This window comes from Nycticebus coucang, chromosome 8, assembly GCF_027406575.1.
Source record: "Nycticebus coucang isolate mNycCou1 chromosome 8, mNycCou1.pri, whole genome shotgun sequence".
Classification (NCBI taxonomy): domain Eukaryota; kingdom Metazoa; phylum Chordata; class Mammalia; order Primates; family Lorisidae; genus Nycticebus; species Nycticebus coucang.
The window spans coordinates 108,565,048-108,586,046 of NC_069787.1; the positions used below are offsets into that span (position 1 = coordinate 108,565,048).

General features: G+C 42.2%; 1 protein-coding gene across 2 annotated transcripts; it reads left to right on the forward strand.

The window, feature by feature from the left end:
- The first annotated feature begins 13,966 nt into the window (after positions 1 to 13,966).
- On the forward strand, positions 13,967 to 20,527 carry RNF7 (ring finger protein 7). 2 transcript variants are annotated; one of them, XM_053600100.1, is made up of 3 exons: positions 13,967 to 14,305; positions 18,271 to 18,318; positions 19,979 to 20,527. In XM_053600100.1, exons 1-3 carry the CDS (start codon positions 14,138 to 14,140, stop codon positions 20,033 to 20,035), a joined length of 273 nt encoding a protein of 90 aa, XP_053456075.1. In that variant the 5' UTR covers positions 13,967 to 14,137; the 3' UTR covers positions 20,036 to 20,527. The 2 variants fall into 2 exon arrangements, with proteins under 2 accessions (XP_053456075.1, XP_053456074.1); XM_053600099.1 differs by having other exon boundaries at positions 13,980 to 14,312.
- The last annotated feature ends 472 nt before the right edge of the window (positions 20,528 to 20,999 follow it).

A 20,999-nucleotide genomic window follows, 5' to 3' on the forward strand; every position in this document is an offset into this window, starting at 1 on the left:
TCTTGTAGATTCGCATATATGTGGCCAAAGGAACAACTCCATGTTTTCTAAAAGGCCTGGAGAACATGTATCGGGCGCCTCTCCTCTTTCCCTTTGTGTTTGTCATTTTGGTGAATTACTGGAAGATGGCGTCTCCCAAAACTGTTTTGATAATCATATGATAATTTCTTTCGGAGCAGATTGTGTTAAATTCTCTTACTCCCCAGTGCTAAGCACATAATATGCATTTAATAAGTATGCACTCAATATTACATTTGCAAGATGCTTCCACCTAAAAAAATTGCTTCATTCCGATTTCACCATAACCTTATAAAATAGGCAGAACAGCCTTTTTCAGACAAGTTTTTTTTGTAGAGACAGAGTTTCACTTTATTGCCCTCGGTAGAGTGCCATGGCGTCACACAGCTCACAGCAACCTCCAACTCCTGGGCTTAGGCGATTCTCCTGCCTCAGGCTCCCAAGTAGCTGGGACTACAGGCGCCCGCCACAATGCCCGGCTATTTTTTGTTGCAGTTTGGCTGGGGCTGGGTTTGAACCCGCCACCCTCGGTATATGGGGCCACCGCCCTGCTCACTGCGCCCCAGGCGCCGCCTTCAGACAAGTTTTATAGATGAGAAAGGCAAGACTGGAGAGGGCACATGGCCTACCCACAACCACACGATTTGACGAGGAATCGAAGCTGACTAGAAGCTGAGGCCTTCACCCAGATTCCATTCATTACACCAGAGATTCCCAAAGACCAGTCAGAAGCTCATTGCCAGGCCTCCTCTTCAAAGTATTTCCAGTAATCCTCAAAGAAAATAGAGAAATAAAGACCATGCAGTTGATTTTTCATAAAGCTAAACTTACTTGATTTGAAGAGCTATCCTTTATTTTGAGACCATGCCCTTCCCAATTTATGTAAAAATATTTGTTCTTTATGGTGTTGCTAGGTGAGAGTTGTTATTTATTTGACATACTAGTTGCCAAACCTTTTCCTGTTCCTCCAAATTTTTGAACATTTTCCTGGTATGTAATCTAAGCAACCCACAATATCATACCATATCTTTTGAATAAGTAAACGAATGGTGGTTTTAAGGTAACTAAAAATCCTTATTCTACCAATTTACCTAGGAGTAGCATGCAAACTATAGAGATTAAACTGGGGGAAACAGGCTTCAGAACATTTCCAGTCTCAAATTGGGTCAGTGCATCATCTTGGGGTTGGGACAGCAGGGTGATGGAGAGAATCTAAAAAGAAAAATCATTCTCCAAAATAACTGGGCTGAATTTCTTTGCTTGGCACGATACTTTTTTTTTTTTTTTGGTCATTTTCTTTGAGCAGCCTGATCAAACACTCTGCCCCCTTAAAGGAAGTTAACCTTGGAAACAGTGTCCTGGGAGAAACGGCTGCTGCCGACATACTTGAAGCTCTGAGAGTCAGAATGACAGGTAGAGTGCTTTCGATTCTGTGTTTCTCTTCTGATGCCCACTCACTCCCAAACACTGCACTACTCACCACTTGCCCCACTTTTTTCATTTCAAAAACTGGCCTGGAACACAGCCACAGCCCATTCCTTATTGCTTCAACTGGTCCAGTGGTTTGCAGAGTTCGAGAACTTTTATGATGTCATATGCAGGCTTTGAACTAAGTAAGATGTCTCTGCCAACACCCACTCATTCCCAAACACTGTGCTACTCACAACTTGCTCTACATTTTTCATTTCAATAAGTGACCAGTAACACAGCCACAGCCCATCCCCTATTGCTTCAACTGGCCCAGTGATCTAAGTATTGAACACTTTCAAAGAAAATTTTTCTCTATTGCTTTTTTCCTGTCTCTCTCTTCTCTCATCCTTGCCTATTCTCCAAGAAACTCTTCTCCCAAATTCTATTCTTCTCCCAGCTCAACCTGCAGAGATTTCAGTTGAAAAACTCAAGTACTAGCCCTCCTAATGTTATGATGGGATTTCTTGATCATCAAAGAATGTGATGGCAGAGGGAGAATGTTCAGAGACTTTTCTGATCCTGCAACCCTTTCAAAGGAGAGAATCATATTTGAAATAAGCTTGTGCATGTCAGTCGCCCCTGGTCTCCATCACCAATATGCATGACCAGAATTAATGATGGCTGCTCTCACAGCTGATGGACAGGAGGCAAAGAAATATCATTTTCAAGGAAGCTCAAATGAAGGACTTCGTAAACAGATTTGCAAATGCAAATTTAATGTTTAGAAAAGTGGGAGCACTCTTGGGATGTGGCGGGACACATCAAGAAGAGAGAATTAAACAGCACCATCACCAGGTCTTTACATTTCCCTAGTGAAATGGTCTAAGAGATGTGATGTAATTATTAATATATATAGCATTTCTCTTTTGAGGCTGGCAGGGTTTTTGAGAGAAGAATTATAATGATATTACTATCTGTTGGACTGCTATTTTTTAACTTATACTATCGCATTTTTATAACAACCATCAAGTGATTCCAAGATTTTTTAAATTATCTCTTTATGTTGCAGAATTAGAACATCTGCTTCTTATTCCGTTAGAGTTGAATTTGAATTCAACAGAATGATCCTGTTAAGTTTAATTCAAATTTAATTTCAATTTAAGCTTAATAAACTGAAGGCAGGTTAATGCTTTCATTTTGCTTTTCCCGGCACCACAGTAACTTTTTCATGATATACTGTGACAGAAGGCGTTACAGGACTGCAGGCAGCTTCCTGATGGTTGCTGGAGTGAATGCTAATGAGGTTTGATCTCAAAGGACTCTGCAGAAAATGATTATCACTGACTATGTATTTGGAGCTGGAAAACATCATGCTTGCTTAGTAAATGTTTTAATTTGCATAAATGAGAAGATAATTGTGAAATACCCACCTGGAAATACAAATACTCGTTTAAAAAGCATTAAAAAGTAATTTATAGTTCAATGACTGATTTTTCCCATTTAAAGTGTATCTATCATGAGTAGCCTTAATGCATCCAGAGCATTTCAATCAGATTTTTCATTTGAACACCAAGGAAGACTCGTCAAAACAGGGTTCACTGGGAAAAATCTCTTCTCACTTAGCCCTAATGGTATCATTTTAAACATTAAAAGCAACTAGTAATATTAGTGATTATATAGCTAATGATCTTCTAGTAATTGTTTCTGTTTCTTATCACTTGCAAGTTAACAAGCTAATTTCTAATTCTACTTGTAATTTGCTCATGAAATCCAAATTCACAGCCTAAGGTTACTTATTTGCCTACTAAGAAGTCCTTAATGATCTACCATTAATGATGAAATGTGAGCAATGAAAAACCTTGCTCAGAAACATCAGCAGCCTCATCCTCCCCCACCCCTAGAGTGCTGTGGCATCATAGCTCATAGCAACCCCAAACTCTCGGGTTCAAGTGATCCCCTTGCCTCAGCCTCCCGAGTAGCTGGGACTACAGGTACCTGCCACAATTCCCGGCTATTTTTTAGAGATGGGGTCTTGCTCTTGCTCAGGCTGGTCTCCAACTCATGAGCTCAAGCAGTCCACCTGCCTCCACCTCCCAGAGTGCTGAGATTACTGGGGTGAGCCACCGAGAACAAAAGACAAGCTGGGGTCCACATCTTACAGGGTTGGCTTTTCACTAATAAGGAAATAGAATATTTCAGAGCCATCCTTTTTTATTTCTTTCTTTCAGCATACATTTATTAAATATCTGTGATGTGTCAGGCCCTGTTCTAGACACTGGGGAGGGGAGCAATGAATTCCTGCCTCCATGGACCTTGCTTTCCAGTGCAGAATGGAATAAATAAACCAACAACAGCAAAAAGTAAAATGTGGACCATTGTGTATCAGGTGGGGATCATACTTAGGGGAAAAATAAAGCAAGAAGAGGTGTGAAGGGGCTGCGATCTCCGGGTGGCTAGGGAAGGCCTTCCTGAGAAGGGATGTTTGAGTGAAGACCTGAGTGGGTGAAGGAGAAAGCTACGTGGATGTCTGGGAGAAGAACATCTCTGAAGAAGGAACAGCAAATGCAAAGACCTCAGTGCAGGAGCCTATCTGGTGTGTTCTAGGACCAGCAAGGTGGCCAGCTGGGATGAAGTGAGATAGTACAGAAGGGGAGAGTAACAGGACAAAAAAGCAAGACACAGGTATGGAGGGCAGGAGGCCTTCTAGAGAATTATGAAGACTTCAGGTGCCAACGCTGCTAAGATGGAAAAGCATTTGAGAATTTTAAGCAGAGGAATAACCTGATCTGACCCACATTTTAACAGGAGTACTCCAGCTCTATATTGAAAATAGACTGCAGAGGGCCAAGGGCAGAACAAGGAAACCAGCTTGGGAATTTTTCCTGCAAAAGCTACACAGGGCCTTTCAGCAGACCCAGATGACAATCAGAAACATACAGGAATCTCCCATCAACCTTTGGATGCCTCATGCTTCACTGTGAACAGAAGTCTGAAAATCTCCAGACACTTGAGGCAAGTCTCCAACATGAGAGACCAAGTTTGAAAAAGAGGGAATAAAAATTTTCTCTAAAAATAGAGAAACTATGCAGAAAACTGAAAATCAAAAGGAGCTCTACCATTCTCAATGAAGAGAAAAGAATGCACCCATTAGAAAGATAACAGGATGCTATGGGAAAAGAACAAGTAGAAAATAAGAAAAAGTGCTTGGAAAGTCAAAATGGTGGCCAAAATAAAAATTTCTAAAAAGAAAAGATTCAAAGATGAAGTCAAGAAAGTCTTCGGAAACTGATAGGGAGAGGCACAAAGCAAAAGATAGGGAGGTGGAGGGTAGGTGAGGAAATAGGAGAGAGAGAGGGTCCGTCTAACAGCACCAGGATCTAAATAACGGTGCCAAGAAGAAAGAACAGAGAAGAGTGAGGTGAGAGAAGTATCACAGGAATAAATCAAGACCTTTCCCAGAAAGTTAGGGCCGTGAGTCTGCATGGTGAAAGAGCCCGCTGAGTTACCAGCACAGTGAATGATCCAATGCCAGCTCGTGATGGCCTTTGAGAACACTGCCAAAAACAATGAATCCAAAGGAGTGGGAATCACAGTGACATCAAACTTCCCACCTGGAAGCTGGAGCAATGGGATGCCACCATGACAATTCTGTGAGGATTCTATGCATCCATTCCCAACTTCTAATCAAGTATGAGGACAGAATAAAGATGTTTTCAACACATAAGGACCCAAAACATGTACCTCCTCTAAATTCATTCTTGGGAAGCTTCCAAGGAACTTGTTTAAACAAGATGAGGAAATAAACTACAAAGGCAAAGAATGAAGAGATCAAAAATCACGAGAACTAATACAGAACAATAGAAAAGAGAATTCTGGATTTGGTGGTCAGATCTTGTCCAAAATGGAGCAGAAAAATGGAAAGTATTTTGAAAGAAATACTGATAAGTGTATGAGAAATCAAAGAAAATTAGGGGCAAATATTTGGAACAGGTCCACAGAAAACTATACAAACAGGCTCAGCGCCCATAGCACAGTAGTTACGCTGCCAGCCACATGCACTGAGGCTGGCAGGTTGGAGCCTGGCCTGGGTCAGCTAAACAACAATGACAACTGCAACAAGAAAATAGCCAGGCATTGTGGCAGGCGCCTGTAGTCCCAGCTACTTGGGAGACTGAGGCAAGAGAATCGAGCCCAGGAGTCTGAGGTTGCTGTGCGCGGTGATGCCACGGCACTCTACTGAGGATGACATAGTAAGACTGTCTCAAAAAAAAAAAAAAAAGAAAGAAAATTATGAAAATGAAAAAACAGGCAATTATTAACTCAGACAAAAGATATAAGAAAAACAGGTACTGTGAGCAAAATGTGATTGTGCCAGTGAGCACACCAAGTATTAATTTAACTAAAAATTATGACATATACAGTATTTACTGGGAGGCTTGTTGAGGGACTGAAGTTTACATGGAAATATGAAGAAGTAATAAAATAGCACTTTGAAGTCAGGCAGTAAGTACCATAAAAAAACAACTGAATGGGTGGCCACTTTCCTACAGAAGAAGAGTGGGATTTTGAGGGGAGGAGCAAAGATCTGTTGCTTTTCATTATAAACTTTTTAGCCCTATTTAATTTTTTAGCTAGATATATGCGTTACCTTGAAAATATTCTTTTTTTTTTTTGAGACAGAGCCTCAAGCTGTTGCCCTGGGTAGAGTGCCATGGCATCAGATCTCACAGCAACCTCCAACTTCTGGGCTTAAGCGATTCTCTTGCCTCAGCCTCCAAAGTAGCTGGGACTACAGGTGCTCACCACAATGCCCAGCTATTTTTTTTTTTTTTTGGTTGTAGTTGTCATTGCTGTTTGGGAGGCCCAGGCTGGATTCGAACCCTCCAGCTCTGGTATATGTGGCTGGTGCCTTAGCCTCTTGAGCTATGAGTTACAGGCACTTAGCCACCTTGAAAATATTCTTAAAGAGAAATTGAAAAACACATAGCTTTCTCACCATGCAGCCTATTGTTCTATAATTCTATGTCAATATTTAATCCTATCTCAGATCATTTAAGATTTATAAGTGGAAAGGAAGGAAAAAGAATGACCCAAACCATGATATCCAGGGGGCATAACCGTCTTTTGTGGGTTTGGGTGCCATGCCTCTAAGGGCTCAGGCTGGCCCCCATACCACCCTGCTGACCCCATTCAAATGGCCTCCAGCCCCTGACACACCTCACAGCCTGGACCATGAGCCCCACACTCTCTTCTGACCATCTTAATGTCAAGACTTTGGACCTTGTTTTCCTGATGAAGGCCTTGCCTTTTTCTGGTTTGGATCTGTCCTCTTTTTTTCTAACTCCAAGCTTTGTTTTTCTCCTTGACCATGATTCATACCTGTTTCCTATTATATTCTGAATCACCCAAAGATGGTGTTTGCCAGCATCTAACACAGCGGTTCTCAACCTGTGGGTTGCAACCCACAGGAACTGTATTAAAGGGTTGCAGCATTAGGAAGGTTGAGAACCACTGATCTGACAGAACCAGCTACAATCAGAGAGAGGTAGACTTGGTCACACAGATACTCCGCCAGGTCACCAATGGCCCAGGTTCCTTCTCTCTTCCTCCACCATCAATCTCAGCAAGTGGTTGCAAGGTGACTACTTCACCGGTAACCTCCCATCTCAATTCTAGAACAGAAGGAGAAGGAAGGGACAAGGAGGAAGTGCTGGCATCTGTGTGAGGCGATCTCAGAAATCTCTCCCACACGTCTGCCATGTCTCATTGGTCAAAATCCCATCACACGTTCACCCCAATGCCAAGAGAGGCTGGTAAAGTAGAGTTCTTTCTAAGGTGGGCACATTGCTGCCCTAAGAAAAGTCTGAGTTCTGTTAAGAGAGAAAAAGAGGACAAAGCAGACAAGGAACTAGAAATATTTGTTTCAAGTTGCTTTGGATTGCCATGGGTGGGCCAGTTGGTACCTCGTAGCCTAAACCTAATCACACAGGCCCTTGAAGCCAATGGCCTCTCCACACTGCCCAGTGAGACAGTAGGGTCTTTGTTTGACCTCCTGCGTGGCCCCAGCGACTGCCATTGGACCCACAGCTGCATAACCTGCTGCTCTACAAGGAAACATGGAAGACACACTTGGGCCAAAAGAAGACCCTGGAAATAAAAAGGGCTACTGAACCTCGCAACCTAGGCACATGCCTGAGAGATTATTACCCTGGAAATGACTATGGACCAACACCTCCTGGGATGTCAGAGGCAGCCTCCTGTACTCATACACGCACCTTAACTTTATATGACGAACCTGAGGGTAGAACGGGCCCTAGCACACAAGTATGCCCTGCTCACCAGAGGAGAACAGCCAACAAGGAGACCGACTCTGCTTCTCTCCCAAGCATATTTGTACCACCCTGGTCCTCAGCAGATCTGGTTTCTGGTCCTTTCCAAGTCCTGACATTATAAACCACACTGTCTTATCCTCCAGGTCCCTTGGTCATATTTAACCACCTTTCCCTCCACCACACTCCGCTGTGCCCGGCATGACTTGCCCCAGACCTGTACAATCATTTTCATGTTACAAACTCAATTTATCCTCTGGAGCTGCAATTCAGTACTATTTCTAAAGTTCTTATTTTTCCTCTCAACTATATTTCTTTTTTGCTTTTTTTTTTTTTCCCCTGGTACAGATCTCACTCTGTCTCTCACCCAGGCTAACATATTACAACCTCAGCCTAGCCTAGACCTCCCAGAGTGCTAGGATTACAGACATGAACCAGCACACCCAGCCCATGTTTCTTTTTTATGAGACAGGATCTCGGTCACCCTGGGCTAGAGTACAGTGGTATCATCGTAGCTCAAACTCCTGGGCTCAAGTGATCTTCCAGCCTCAGCCTCCTAAGTAGCTGGCACTACATGCATACATCACTGCATCAAGCGAATTTTTCTATTTTTTGGTAAAGATGGGGGTCTTGCTATGTTGCTCAGGTTGGTCTCAAACTTCTAGGTTCAAGCAATTCTTCATCTTCAGCTTCCCAAAGTGCTAGGATTATAGGCCTAAGCCACCGCATCCAACCTGAATCATATTTCTTATTTTCCCTTCTGCTTTTGGCCCCTCCATGAGGTATTCTGGCCTCCAGAAACTATAGCTGAAGGCACATCTGGCCTTGCAAGCAGGACCTGTCCTGCTGGGTAGATGAGAAGTAAGAAGAGGAGAAGGCAGAGTGCCATGGGAAATGTGTGGAACGATGGGGTTGGCATGGGCTTTCCAAATAGGATGCTAGGGATTTGGGTCTGTATTTTACAGGAAAATCAATGAGAACTCTGGGTTTCAAATGATACAACCCAACTCAAGTTGATTTAAGTACAAAATAAATGTACTGACTCTATAAACTCAAAGTCCAGGGTGGCTCTACCTAAAAGTGCAGCTGGAATCAGGGGTTCAGATAATGTCACCTGCCTCCATCTCCTGAAGTTCTGCTTTGGTTTTGACTTACCCTCAGGTATGTTCTTCCCACACAGTGGCAAGTTGGGCGGCATTAGCCGAAGTTTACATTCTGCCTATTTATTAGTCTCAAGAAAGATCTCTTCTCTTGGCCTTCACGGGTGTGTCATACGCACACCTGGCCACCAGTCATTGTGCCAGGGAGATAAAATAATGCACACCACCTGGGCAGCCCTGGGTTATGTGCCCACCTGGAACCCTAAGGGGAACCCAGGGTGCTCCTGCAGGAAGAAGCAAATGGGAGCTGGGAGGGCAAAAACGAGATGTGTGCTGAAGATGGAGAGCCAGTAATGACATTAGAGCTGGGGAACAATAAGATCAGAACTTTCCTCTAAGGTGACCAAGCTGGAGGAGGGTCCATTTGGGATTGGGGAAGTCTGGGGCTGGGAAGACCAGTTGGGGGCTGCTGTATCATTCAGGTAGAAAGATGTGACAGTGGGAATAGGAAGGAAATAGCAAGTGAGAAATTATTTCAGAGGTAAAGTAATTGTTATGATCACTCACATCAGGAAGATAAAGGAAAGGGTACGGGGTGAGAGAAAAGTTGCCCAGCTTGTGAGACTAGGTTGCACGTGTCCCTGAGACCCTGTCCACTCAGTGCAGTTGTGAAGTGTCCTACCCATTTATGACTGGGTTCTTGCTCCGTTCAGGTAAACTACCAGTCTTTTTTTTCTTTTTTTTCTTTTTGTAGAGACAGAGTCTCACTGTACCGCCCTCGGGTAGAGTGCCGCGGCGTCACACGGCTCACAGCAACCTCCAACTCCTGGGCTTACGCGATTCTCTTGCCTCAGCCTCCCCAGCAGCTGGGACTACAGGCGCCCGCCACAATGCCCGGCTATTTTTTTTGTTGTTGTTGCAGTTTGGCCGGGGCTGGGTTTGAACCCGCCACCCTCGGCATATAAATAAAGAATCTCCTTTCATAAACACACCTATAGTTGGGTATAATAATAATGTTTGGAAATGATGACTTCCTAAAAGATAACAAGATAACATTTCTAAAAATGAGGATCTTCCCCAAATGAGGAAGCTTCTAATCATGCTGCCCCACTCTGAAGACTCCAGACAGGAGAAGGGCAAGAGGTGTAGTTGATCAACATACGGATGACAAGTTGGATGGGTTGCGTTTTATGTGCCTTGACAGTATGGTACAAGGATGAAGCACATGACCCTGGCAGTTAGAGGAACCAGACTTCTCCGTGGAGCACCTGCTGCTGTCTAAGCAAGTGACCTGGGCGCGTCAGTTCACCTCATGTGCCTCCATTTCCCCTTATAGCGCCTATTTCATGTGGTGAGGATTGAATGAGACAAAGCATGTCAAGCATTCTAGGACATTGCCTTGTCCATTGTGTGTACTCAAAAATAAATATGAGTGGCTGCTGTTATTATGGTGGATGTTAGAATTGCGCGGTTCTGCTTATTTCACCTACGACAGCTACAACAAAAGAAAAAAGAGTCCAGTCCTCTTCATGTTGAAGTAAAAACAAAAATTTTATTAGGATTCTCTAGTTTGCTTTGTCTTTATAGTTCCAAACATTGGTCCCTTTGAAGAAACTAAGACAGTTCAATGAGAAAGTTTCACCAGGTTTAGGGAGTTTCTTTCCCCGCTAATACAGTAAAGGAGTTCAGAATATGTTTTAAGCTAGAGAGAATCAACCAAAAAAAAAAAAGAGAGAGAGAGAGAGAGAATCAACAGATGCAGAAAGAGGTATTTTGTTTTGTTTTTCTGAGCTCTTTTAGCTGCCTAAAGGAGTGACTCCCAAAAGAATTCAACTGCCATTAATTCCCTCCAGGGATTTTGAAACCAGGGAAGATTGATTTCTATCACCAAAAGCGAGAAGTTAGCACCAGGATAATAATCCCCTAAAAGGACACTGTCACAAAACTATCACATCTCCCATCCGTCTCCTAAGGGCCTGCTTATTTTTTTTAGAAGTTATTTTCCATAAGTGTCCTTTCTCCCTCTCCTTAGCCATAAGCATCAAACTCAAATTGCCTCTCTGAGTCATATTTTTCTGTAACTTGGACTATTTCTGTGAATTAAAATGTCTTTTCTCTTGCTACATTTGTTGGTTTAGCTCAAATCCCCCCCAAATACTGAACTTATGAGGTTAGCAGAAAACTTTTTCCTCCCTGACAACAGGAAAAATTGTTTTAGTAAAGATAAATGACTTAGAGAAAGGGGGAAATGAGTGAGGACCAAGCAAACAACAAAAATGTCCACTTGCACCGAGAGACAGGTTTATCCTAAAAGACTGAAATATTTTGCTGAAGGACAGACCCCAGAATGAAAGTGACTACGTCGGGCGGCGCCTGTGGCTCAGCGGGTAGGGCGCCGGTCCCATATGCCGGAGGTGGCGGGTTCAAACCCAGCCCCAGCCAAAAAAAAAAAAAAAAAAAAGAAAGTGACTACGTCTTTCACATACTGAGCATAGGAATGGTGGCTATGCGGCTGAGGAAATGGGGGTCTCAAAATTCAGAGCTTGCTTTGGGGTTCATACCCACGTGCACACACACACTCCCCCAGGTACTGGAGAAAGTAACTTAATGGACTGCGGGAGACCAGGAGCTGAGCAGGCATGAGGCAGACATTGGTTTTACTTCATTCTTCTCCAAGGTCCTTTATGGATCTTGCCCTGTGGGAGCTTTTGATTTGAGACAGACCCACTTGGAAGGTGAACAAAATGAAGCCAATCACAGGAACCCACTCCAGTTGGCCCAGACCGTGCCTGGACACCCATAGCAACCTGAGCTTCCTGCCTCTGTCCCTGCCGCCTTCTCCCCAGGGCAGGCTTGCTTGTTGATTGAACTCTCACCCCTACATTCATTCCTGTTCTCTTTGTCATATGAAAAGGTCCTCCTGACATGCAGCGTGTTGAACTTGTTCTTTTCTGCCTTCCCTCTTCCACGCCATCCTCCCTCCTGACTTCTGTTTACAACAAATTTCATTGCAGCAAAGACAGCTCTCTCTCCAGATTTTACACCTCAGCACAGGCAGGTACTATTCCTCAACGGAACCATCCTCTGCCTTTCAGCCTTTCATCTGAGTGTCCCTCCTTTTCTCTTTCAAACTTACCAGTTCTCACCACCTGGGTTCATTTCCCTCCCTCTGGTTCTAGCCTCCCTTTTTTATTAGATAGCTAGTATTTACAGCCATTTCTAGTCAGGTGTGCAGTCGTTCAATATGAACAGAACATGTGTTTTGTGTGGTTCCTCTGGTCTGTGTTTGGCTCATGAAGTTGGTGTGCTCAGTTTCACGTCTGCACCACCATCAGTGCTCTGCTGTGGCCAACAGCTCAGAGAGGTTTGCTCTCTTCCCTCTTTTCCTGGCCATGAGTTCACCTCTCTGCTCTCCCTCACAGCAACCATCCTCAAGGATATCCTCACAGCATTTCACATGTCACTCAAAAAACAGCCCACTTGCATCTGGTCAAATGTGATCCTGTGTCCATATTTATGCTTTCTATATTGGTGCATTTTTGTTTACCCCGACAGATCCCTTGAATCTGGTTAGCTTCCACCCAGGCACAAAGCTTGAAATTGGGAGAGGGGATGGTGAGAGGCTCTGAATCCTAAACCTGACTCAGTAGGTGTCCACCACTAGGTGGTGATGGGAATCAAACATTCCTCTGACTCTCCGCGCTTCAGCTTCCTTTTCTTTTCAACAGAGATGCTTTGCTTGGGAAAACGTCGACTGTGAGCCTGCACTATCATTAGAAGAACCCCAGTAAGAGCAGGGGCATCTTTGTTCATTTCTTTGGACCTCATTACTCCCACATATAAAAAAGAGGAGATTAAAGTAGCTTTAAGTGTAGTCCCCAGGGTTCCTGGGATCTTTTTTGGAATGAAAGTGGCCAAAACTATTTGCATAACAATATTCAGAGTTAATTCTCTTTTCACTCTCATTCTCTCAGTGCTCAGCTGGAGTTGACCACCCAAGGCAAAAGCACATGTAGTGAGAAGATGGAGTTATTCAGGCTAGGACTGAGGCGACACAACTGGTCTGGTCACTTTAGGTCCCACATGACCTTCACCTCATGTCTCCCACTGTTGCTGTTTTGTAAATTCAGCTTTAACTTACAAGTGTATATCTTGAGTAGTTTAGGGCAATTGATTTAGGAGATTAATTTTTGAATTGGAATGTTGTTTGGGGCCATGAGTAATGCTGATTATTACTTTGTTTATTATGAGTCATGGGTTATGCCGATTATTGTTCTTTAAGATAAAGATTAACATGCTTTTTACTTTGAACTTTTATATAAAACTGTGATTTTGGAAATGAAAGAACAGAACAGGCTCAGAGAGGCTACTCTCAGTGTTCTCCGGAATCGCTAGCCTTCTGACAAAGGCTGACAGTAACAGGTGGCCAGACCCTCTTGGTCTGGTAACAAAGGGACTGTAACAAGCTGGTCAACATATTGAGGTGGTCAGCATCAAGCACTAGGCCTACTATACTGTACATGAGGTGCAAGTCTGATTGGCGCTGGCCCCATATGCCGGCGGTGGCGGGTTCAAGCCCAGCACCGGCCAAAAAAAACTGCAAAAAAAAGAAAATTTGGTCAATGTAAAGAAGTGGTTAATGTAAGGAGGTGGTGGACTAAGGAGGTTGTAAGGTATCTCCTACACAAACAAAAAGTCTTTAGAATTTTTAAGTGTAAAGGAGTCAGTCCTGAAACCAAGTAGTTTGAGAAGTAGCGAACCAGACTTCTAGATCTTCTAGGTCATTCATTTACTCGCAAATTATTAAGCCTCATAAAACCAGCTATTTTTTTGATACAGAGGGGATGATAAGAACATGATCCCTGCTCTGATAGTTTTACATTTTGGGAGAGAAGAAACAAACAATGAATTAAGAAGACATTCTGAGAGTGGCAAGTTTAATAAAGGCACAAGACAGGTCATGTGTGCACCATCGGTTCGCCTGTTGCGACATGAGTAACACTACCCGGCAGCAGACCCATTTCAGCTAAGCGGCCGGAAAACGCTGCTCTGCTGTTGCAGTAGTGCGGGGCCTGCCGGCTCTCAGTCCCCGCCCCCCGGCACTGGCGTAGGTGACGTCACTGGGGCGTGCCAGCCAATCGCGGGCGGTCCCGGTCTAGGAGCGGCGGTGGCCCGCGGACTGCGGGCGGCGCTGTGGCCCGTCTTGCGGCCCTACAGAGCCGCCATAGCCACCCGCCTCCCCCGACCCAACGTCTAACCCGCCGGCTTCGCGCCGCCGCCATGGCAGACGTAGAAGACGGCGAAGAACCCTGTGCCTTGGCCTCTCACTCCGGGGGCGCAGCCTCCAAGTCGGGGGGCGACAAAATGTTCTCTCTCAAGAAGTGGAACGCGGTGGCCATGTGGAGCTGGGACGTGGAGTGCGATACGTGCGCCATCTGCAGGGTCCAGGTGATGGGTAAGCGCTGCGTGCGCGGCCTGGGCCGGGCTGCGGCCTTCGCGGGCTGTCTCCGGGCGGTGCGGGACGGCGGGCGGGCGCCCGAACCCGCCGGTAACCCTCAGCCTAGGGAGTGGCGGGGATCGCCCTGCCGGGCGTGAGGTGGTTCAACTGGCGCCCCGCAACCAGTGGCCTGTGTTCTGGAGATAAATATGGGCAATAAACGAAGGAATTAGGGTAATTTCAGGTGGTAAGAGTGTGCCCAAGAGAACAAACTGGGTGATTTGATAGAAGCTGGGAAGAGCCATTTCGGTTTGTGTGGCCAGCCCAGCCCCAGTTCTAAAAGCAAACTGCAAAGGGGTTGAGGCAAAGGCCATAACTCAGCAGTGCACTTTAATGGTTTTGATCAAAACACCAAAGTGACGTTTAGAAGTTATCTTGCACAGAAATGACACCCTCAGGTCTGTGTTGAGAGGCGTTGGGAAGAGAAGTGTTCACCACCAGTGCATTTCCGTATTAGCCACTGGTACTGTGTGGCTGACTTTTAAATCTGGATTGATCTAAGACGGGTCAAATAGCACTAGCTAGGCTTGAAGGGGATACGGTGTGGTTCACGGAAATTTAAGTTTCATGGGAATTGAAGAATGTAAGCCCTGTACTCAGAAGCATAAAACCTGATCTCCATTCTACCCCCCCTCTTCGTCTGAAGATGACATTTCCTGAAGATAATGAATGCCCTGCTCTGAATCATGTTTTGTGGCAAACGGTCTTTTGCAAATATGTCTTCTTTCTATAATATTTTGAATTAAAACAAAGGACCAAGTGAACATTTTAGAACAACTTAAATCTCGTTATGTTTTATATGGTTCTAAATCTCAGGCTTCTTGGAAAACAGGTGTTAAATGCAAATTATGGTTTTTAATAAAGCATTTTAAATTACAGTGAAAGTATTTTAAATTGTGTTGTTCCTTGAAGGTAGTTGAAGAAAACTGAACTTTCTGTGGTTTGAAAGCTTCATGACTTGTCCTGAAAAATGAGAGAATTGGGGAGCATAAAGAGAATTTCTTCTTCCTTAAGGGATGAGATTTTGACCCACCAGAATCAAGAGATTTCCCCATTTATGCTTCTTTTGTCTTTTTTCATAAAGACTTGTTTCAAAGAGGATTTACAACAATGAGATTCAAATATTTTTATTTTTTTCCATTTGAAAGACCTTAATTTTAGGCATCTATTTATTTTTTCATACTACATATTAGATTTTAAAAGTACCTATTAATAATGTATTTCCCTGCAGTACAACTCCCTTCCATTCCTACCCCTTAAGAATCCAGTAGTTCTGGGCGGCGCCTGTGGCTCAGTTGGTAAGGCGCCGGCCCCATATACCGAGGGTGGCGGGTTCAAACCCGGCCCCGGCCTAACTGCAACCAAAAAAATAGCCGGGTGTTGTGGCGGGCGCCTGTAGTCCCAGCTGCTCGGGAGGCTGAGGCAAGAGAATCGCTTAAGCCCAGGAGTTGGAGGTTGCTGTGAGCTGTGTGAGGCCACGGCACTCTACCGAGGGCCATAAAGTGAGACCCTGTCTCTACAAAAAAAAAAAAAAAAAAGAATCCAGTAGTTCTGTTTCCTTAATATTTGAGATTTATGTTACACCCTTAAGTGATTTATAATACTTTTTCTGGAAGATTTTTCTGTCCATTCTGATGTGAGTGACACTCCTCTTGGTTTCCACTCTCCTCTGTCTGAAAGGAGCATGCAGCACAGGAGCAAGTGCTAGTGAAGAAGGGAAGGTTTGCTAGTACAGCCAAGTCGCAGTAGCCAGCAAGAATGTATGTTACCCTGTTTCCCCGAAAATAAGATATCCTCCGAAAATAAGACCTACTTACAGGAAAGATAAGACATCCCCTGAGGATAAGACCTAGTGCATGTTTGGGAGCACACCTTAAAATAAGACGCTGTCTTATTTTTGGGGAAACAGGGTATGTAGCCTGCATGACTGTTTATTATCTTGGGCATTTCACATAATCTTTTGGAGACTTGATTTCCTAACTTGTAAAGAGGCCAGTTAGGATCCCCTAATAGTCTTAAAATTCTGTGATTGCACAGAACTAGTGCCAGATACAGGTAGCTTATCTTCATTGTTACATCACAATCCTTAGGATATTTGGTTGTTTGTCTGCCTCCCCATTTGCTGGTGAGCTCCTTTGGGATCTAGCCCTCGTCATTTTGGTGACATCCAGTGCATAACTCTTAGTAATTGTGGCATTGAAGAAAGCCTCAGGAGGCAGTGGTTGTTTTTAATCCACACTGAAGAGCCCAGGGCAGCAGTGGTGTTATTTTAAAGGTAAGAGCTTGCAGAGAGGGGCAAACAAATGCCTGAGCATAATCCAGTGTAAGAAGAGAAGCAGGCTTCAACTCCACTGTGTTTCTATGTTTACAAAATAATGTTTCTTCTATTTATGTATTGATGTTAAAATACTTTTTTTTCCTGTCGGTTAGAATTTTCTTTTACCTAACTCTGACTCTTCTTCCATCTAGTGAATGAGTCCATTTTTGATCCCTAAAATATTTCTGTTACCTCCTATATCAAGCTAACAGTACCACAGATTGAATTTTGAAAACATCTTGTATATCTATTCTTAGTTTTCACACCCCAATAATTTATTAAAATACTTTGCCATTGTTGGGTAGATGCTTTGGGCTCAGACTTAACCTGTAAAGTAAGGATTTTCTTAAAAAAAAAAAAAAAAAAACTTAGTACTATCTAGTATTTATCTATAAATTTTCAAAAACATGTATCATCCTCAGTATGTAAATACCTCATGGTAGTTTTTTGTTTTTTTTTTAACAAATAAGTGAATTGGGCGGCGCCTGTGGCTCAGTTGGTAAGGCACCGGCCCCATATACCGAGGGTGGTGGGTTCAAACCCGGCCCCGGCCAAACTGCAACCAAAAAACAGCCGGGCGTTGTGGCGGGCGCCTGTAGTCCCAGCTACTTGGGAGGCTGAGGCTTAAGCCCAGGAGTTGGAGGTTGCTGTGAGCTGTGTGAGGCCACGGCACTCTACCGAGGGCCATAAAGTGAGACTCTGTCTCTACAAAAAAAAAAAAAAAAAAATACAAATGAGGGAATTGATTAATAATTGGTTTGGGGCCATTGGACTAGCAAATGTGAAGTGGGATTTGACTCTAGAGCTGCCTACTTCTGGAGCTCTTGCTTTCCCTTCTACAGCTCAGTTTTCACCAGTCTGGTTTGGATGACTATCCATAATGACCTTTTGGAAATAAAGTAATAAATAAAATAATTTATTTTAAAGGAATTCTCAAGTGTCTTAGGGAAGACAGCAAGAAGTTACCTTTTATGAGTTGCTGAAGGAAAATTTCTTTGTTAATAAGTATGAGTAACTCAAGAAAACTTGTTCATGAAAGAATCCAAACTTTTTTTCAGTTTAATTTTTGTATAGGTTATACAAACACATAGTTAAAATTTAAGAAGGTATATGGGTAGCAAAAACTCTCCTCATTCCAGTTCCTCCCAGTAAACTTTATTTTTGGTTTCTTGAGTAGTATTCTATATATTTTTATGTGTATATAAACAAATGCCAATATATGTGCATGACATAGTTAAAGGAGTGTCTTGAAAATAAACAGCCCCTGTGCATGCCCAGTGATCTTACAGTAACTGCAAATGCAGGGGAGTATGGCATATTTTTCTCTAGTGGTTTTCTTTACTGGTGCTGTCAGGGCATCTTTTCATCAGAGCTTGTTAAAATAGAGGATTTGTTAACCCTTGTGAAATTGCTGCTGGTCATGAGTAAATTAGTAGAATGCCTTGTATTTTATTCCTTTTTAAATAAGGAGAAATTAATTGTACAAGTCTCTTATCTCCATCTCTAACCCTTAGGGCTTTTATTTGACTTTGAAGTGTCTGAATTTTAAAAATTGCATTCTGAGTATCAGAATGAGAATCGCTATTTGTTTACTTTTAGATGCCTGTCTTAGATGTCAAGCTGAAAACAAACAAGAGGATTGTGTTGGTATGTTGTAATTTTGTTCTTTTGCTTTTTCAACTGAAGGTTTTCTCTCAGTGGGATGTTTGAATTTGCAATTAAGATTGACTTTATCAATACACAAAAATAAACTGTAAACCAGTGATCCATTATTAATATAAAATGTGTTGGTTCTCCGGGTTCTGCAAGTTCTTTTATGGCTGTACTCAAGAAGAATTGGTTATATATTCCAGATGTAGAATATAATAAACATTTTTAGGAATCAAAAATTATAAATTATCTTCTGTTAAAAATATTATAAAATGAGGAATTTGTCAAAACATTTGAATTTTGGGTAAGTTATAGGTCAGTGTGGGTTCTAATAAAGCATTTCAGTTTTCAATAAGTTTATGATACTCCATTGAACTTTTTAATTAAGATAGAAAAAATTCTCAAGTATTTTTTTTTGGAATGTGGTTTGTGTACTAAAATCAATTACATTTTCTTTATAGTCTTTAAAAAAGTTGTCTTAGGCTAAATATTTTAAGCAGTTCAAAGGTTTTATGTCCTAGTTCTTGAGGTGATCACTTCTAGACTATTGTATAAAAGTTTTTATAGATTTTTCTAAAATACAAGACTGTACTGCTTTTTGCATGGCTTATATACAGCTTCTTGATGATTTATGCAGTTTTGATCAAATCCTATTTCTTTCTCCTGTAATACTTAAAATGTTTACCCATTTCCTCCTACCTTCTACAGCCAATTGTTATATGAAATATTTTTTCTTTTTTTTCCCCCTATTTCTTTCATTTAATCTTGTCAAGCAAGGGACGCATAAAGCCCAAGTTTGAGATTGTATTCCAGATTATGGGTAATTTCCCTTGTTTTAAACTATTTCTGTCATGTTGCTTGTTGAAAAAATATTAATTTGGATATCATAAGGGGTGGGCCCTTTTGATCACCAAGAGAACTCTCGAGCCATCCACTTTGAAAATGTCATTGTGTGTCATGTGAGGAATTGCACTGCTTATTTATTACTTAACACAGTTTATCACTTCTGGAAAACAGCTCAATAGATGTATAACTGATAATGTTTAGAAGCATATCACACGTTTCAAATAGCCTACTAGGAACTGAAAACATTTAAAACTCATTATATCTTGATAAATTAAAATCAGGAGGTCATTTTTCAATAAAATAAATCCCAAAAGATCTCTAAAGTCAGTGCATGACTGAGAATATCCAGGATCTGTGGAAGGTTGAATCCTTTAATCACCTAATTTCAAGAGAGCATGTGGTGCTGTGTAGGAATTAAGGGTCATCATATCACCACACCTAGAACAAAGATAGGAAGGCCCTTAAACTGGGACTTATCTCTTAAATGTAACAAAAAAATTATTTTGCCCAATTGACCATATTTTTTCAAGATTATGAGCCATGATTTTTTTGTTTGTTTATTTAAAAAATTTTTTTTCAAGACAGGGTCTCAACTCTGTTGCCCATCCAGTGGCACAGTCATAGCTCACTGCAGCCTCAAACTTCTGGGCTTAAGCCATCCTCCCATTTCATCCTCCTGAGTAGTTGGGACTAGAGACTGATGCCACCACACCCAGCTCCATAATTATTATTGTTAATATGAATTAAGCTGTAATTTTGAGTTTAGTAATTACATTGAAATATATAATATCAACTCTTCTTTTTCTTTCAGTGGTCTGGGGAGAATGTAATCATTCCTTCCACAACTGCTGCATGTCCCTGTGGGTGAAACAGAACAATCGCTGCCCTCTCTGCCAGCAGGACTGGGTAGTCCAAAGAATCGGCAAATGAGAATGGCAGAAGGCTTTCTTAGTGCAGGCGTTCAAAGCCCTGGTGGATCTTGTTATCAAGTGCCCTACAAAAGCTAGAACACTCCAGGGGATTCATTCTTCAAATAAGGAGCCAATGGATCTGTGGTGTTTTGAGACTCGTTAAAGGCATGGTTTAGCATTTTGTCGGTTTTATTTTCAGAAATTCTCCACAATTAAGAAGATAATTTATAAAAGATGGTCTTTCCTACCTCTGTGGTGTGTCACGCACACTGCTTAGAAGTGCTATAAAAAAGGAGAGAACTCCCCAATTGAATGACCTTTATAATTTTCTCATTGATACACTAGTTGTGGAAGCCATTCCTGTCAGAGGAGAACTTTTTGCATGCCTATTGATGAGCTAAAAAAGGACAGCATGTTATAGTAGCAAATAAAGTGAGTTTAAAACCCAACTCTTATCCTTAATTTGTTCCTAACTTATTTTGGCAGGAAGAGGGGGGTGATCGATGAAAGCTTTATTTAATATGAGAATTTTAAGTTTGGGCCACTGAACAGGGTAAATAAAATTAAACTTTTGGGCATATGGAATGTTGATTGTCTTTTAAAAAGTTATCAGTCTTTATCATTGACTCATCAAGAAAACCTTTATCGCAGTTACCTCACTATTCAATTATTGAGTGGTAAAAGACAGAATTATTTTCTAGTTGTGGTCAGATGATATAAATTAACTATACTTCAGATGTGCTGGTGAGGAGGAAATGTTTACCGCTGTAGCTTGGATTAAAAGGTTTATTTTATCTCATAATGTTTTAATAAATGGTTTATTCTCTTTACCTTATTTGAATTGTCATCATTACAATTTTATGTACAACCTTAAACTTAATGTTAATAAACTAATTTGTCAAGTATGCTTTCATTTAATTT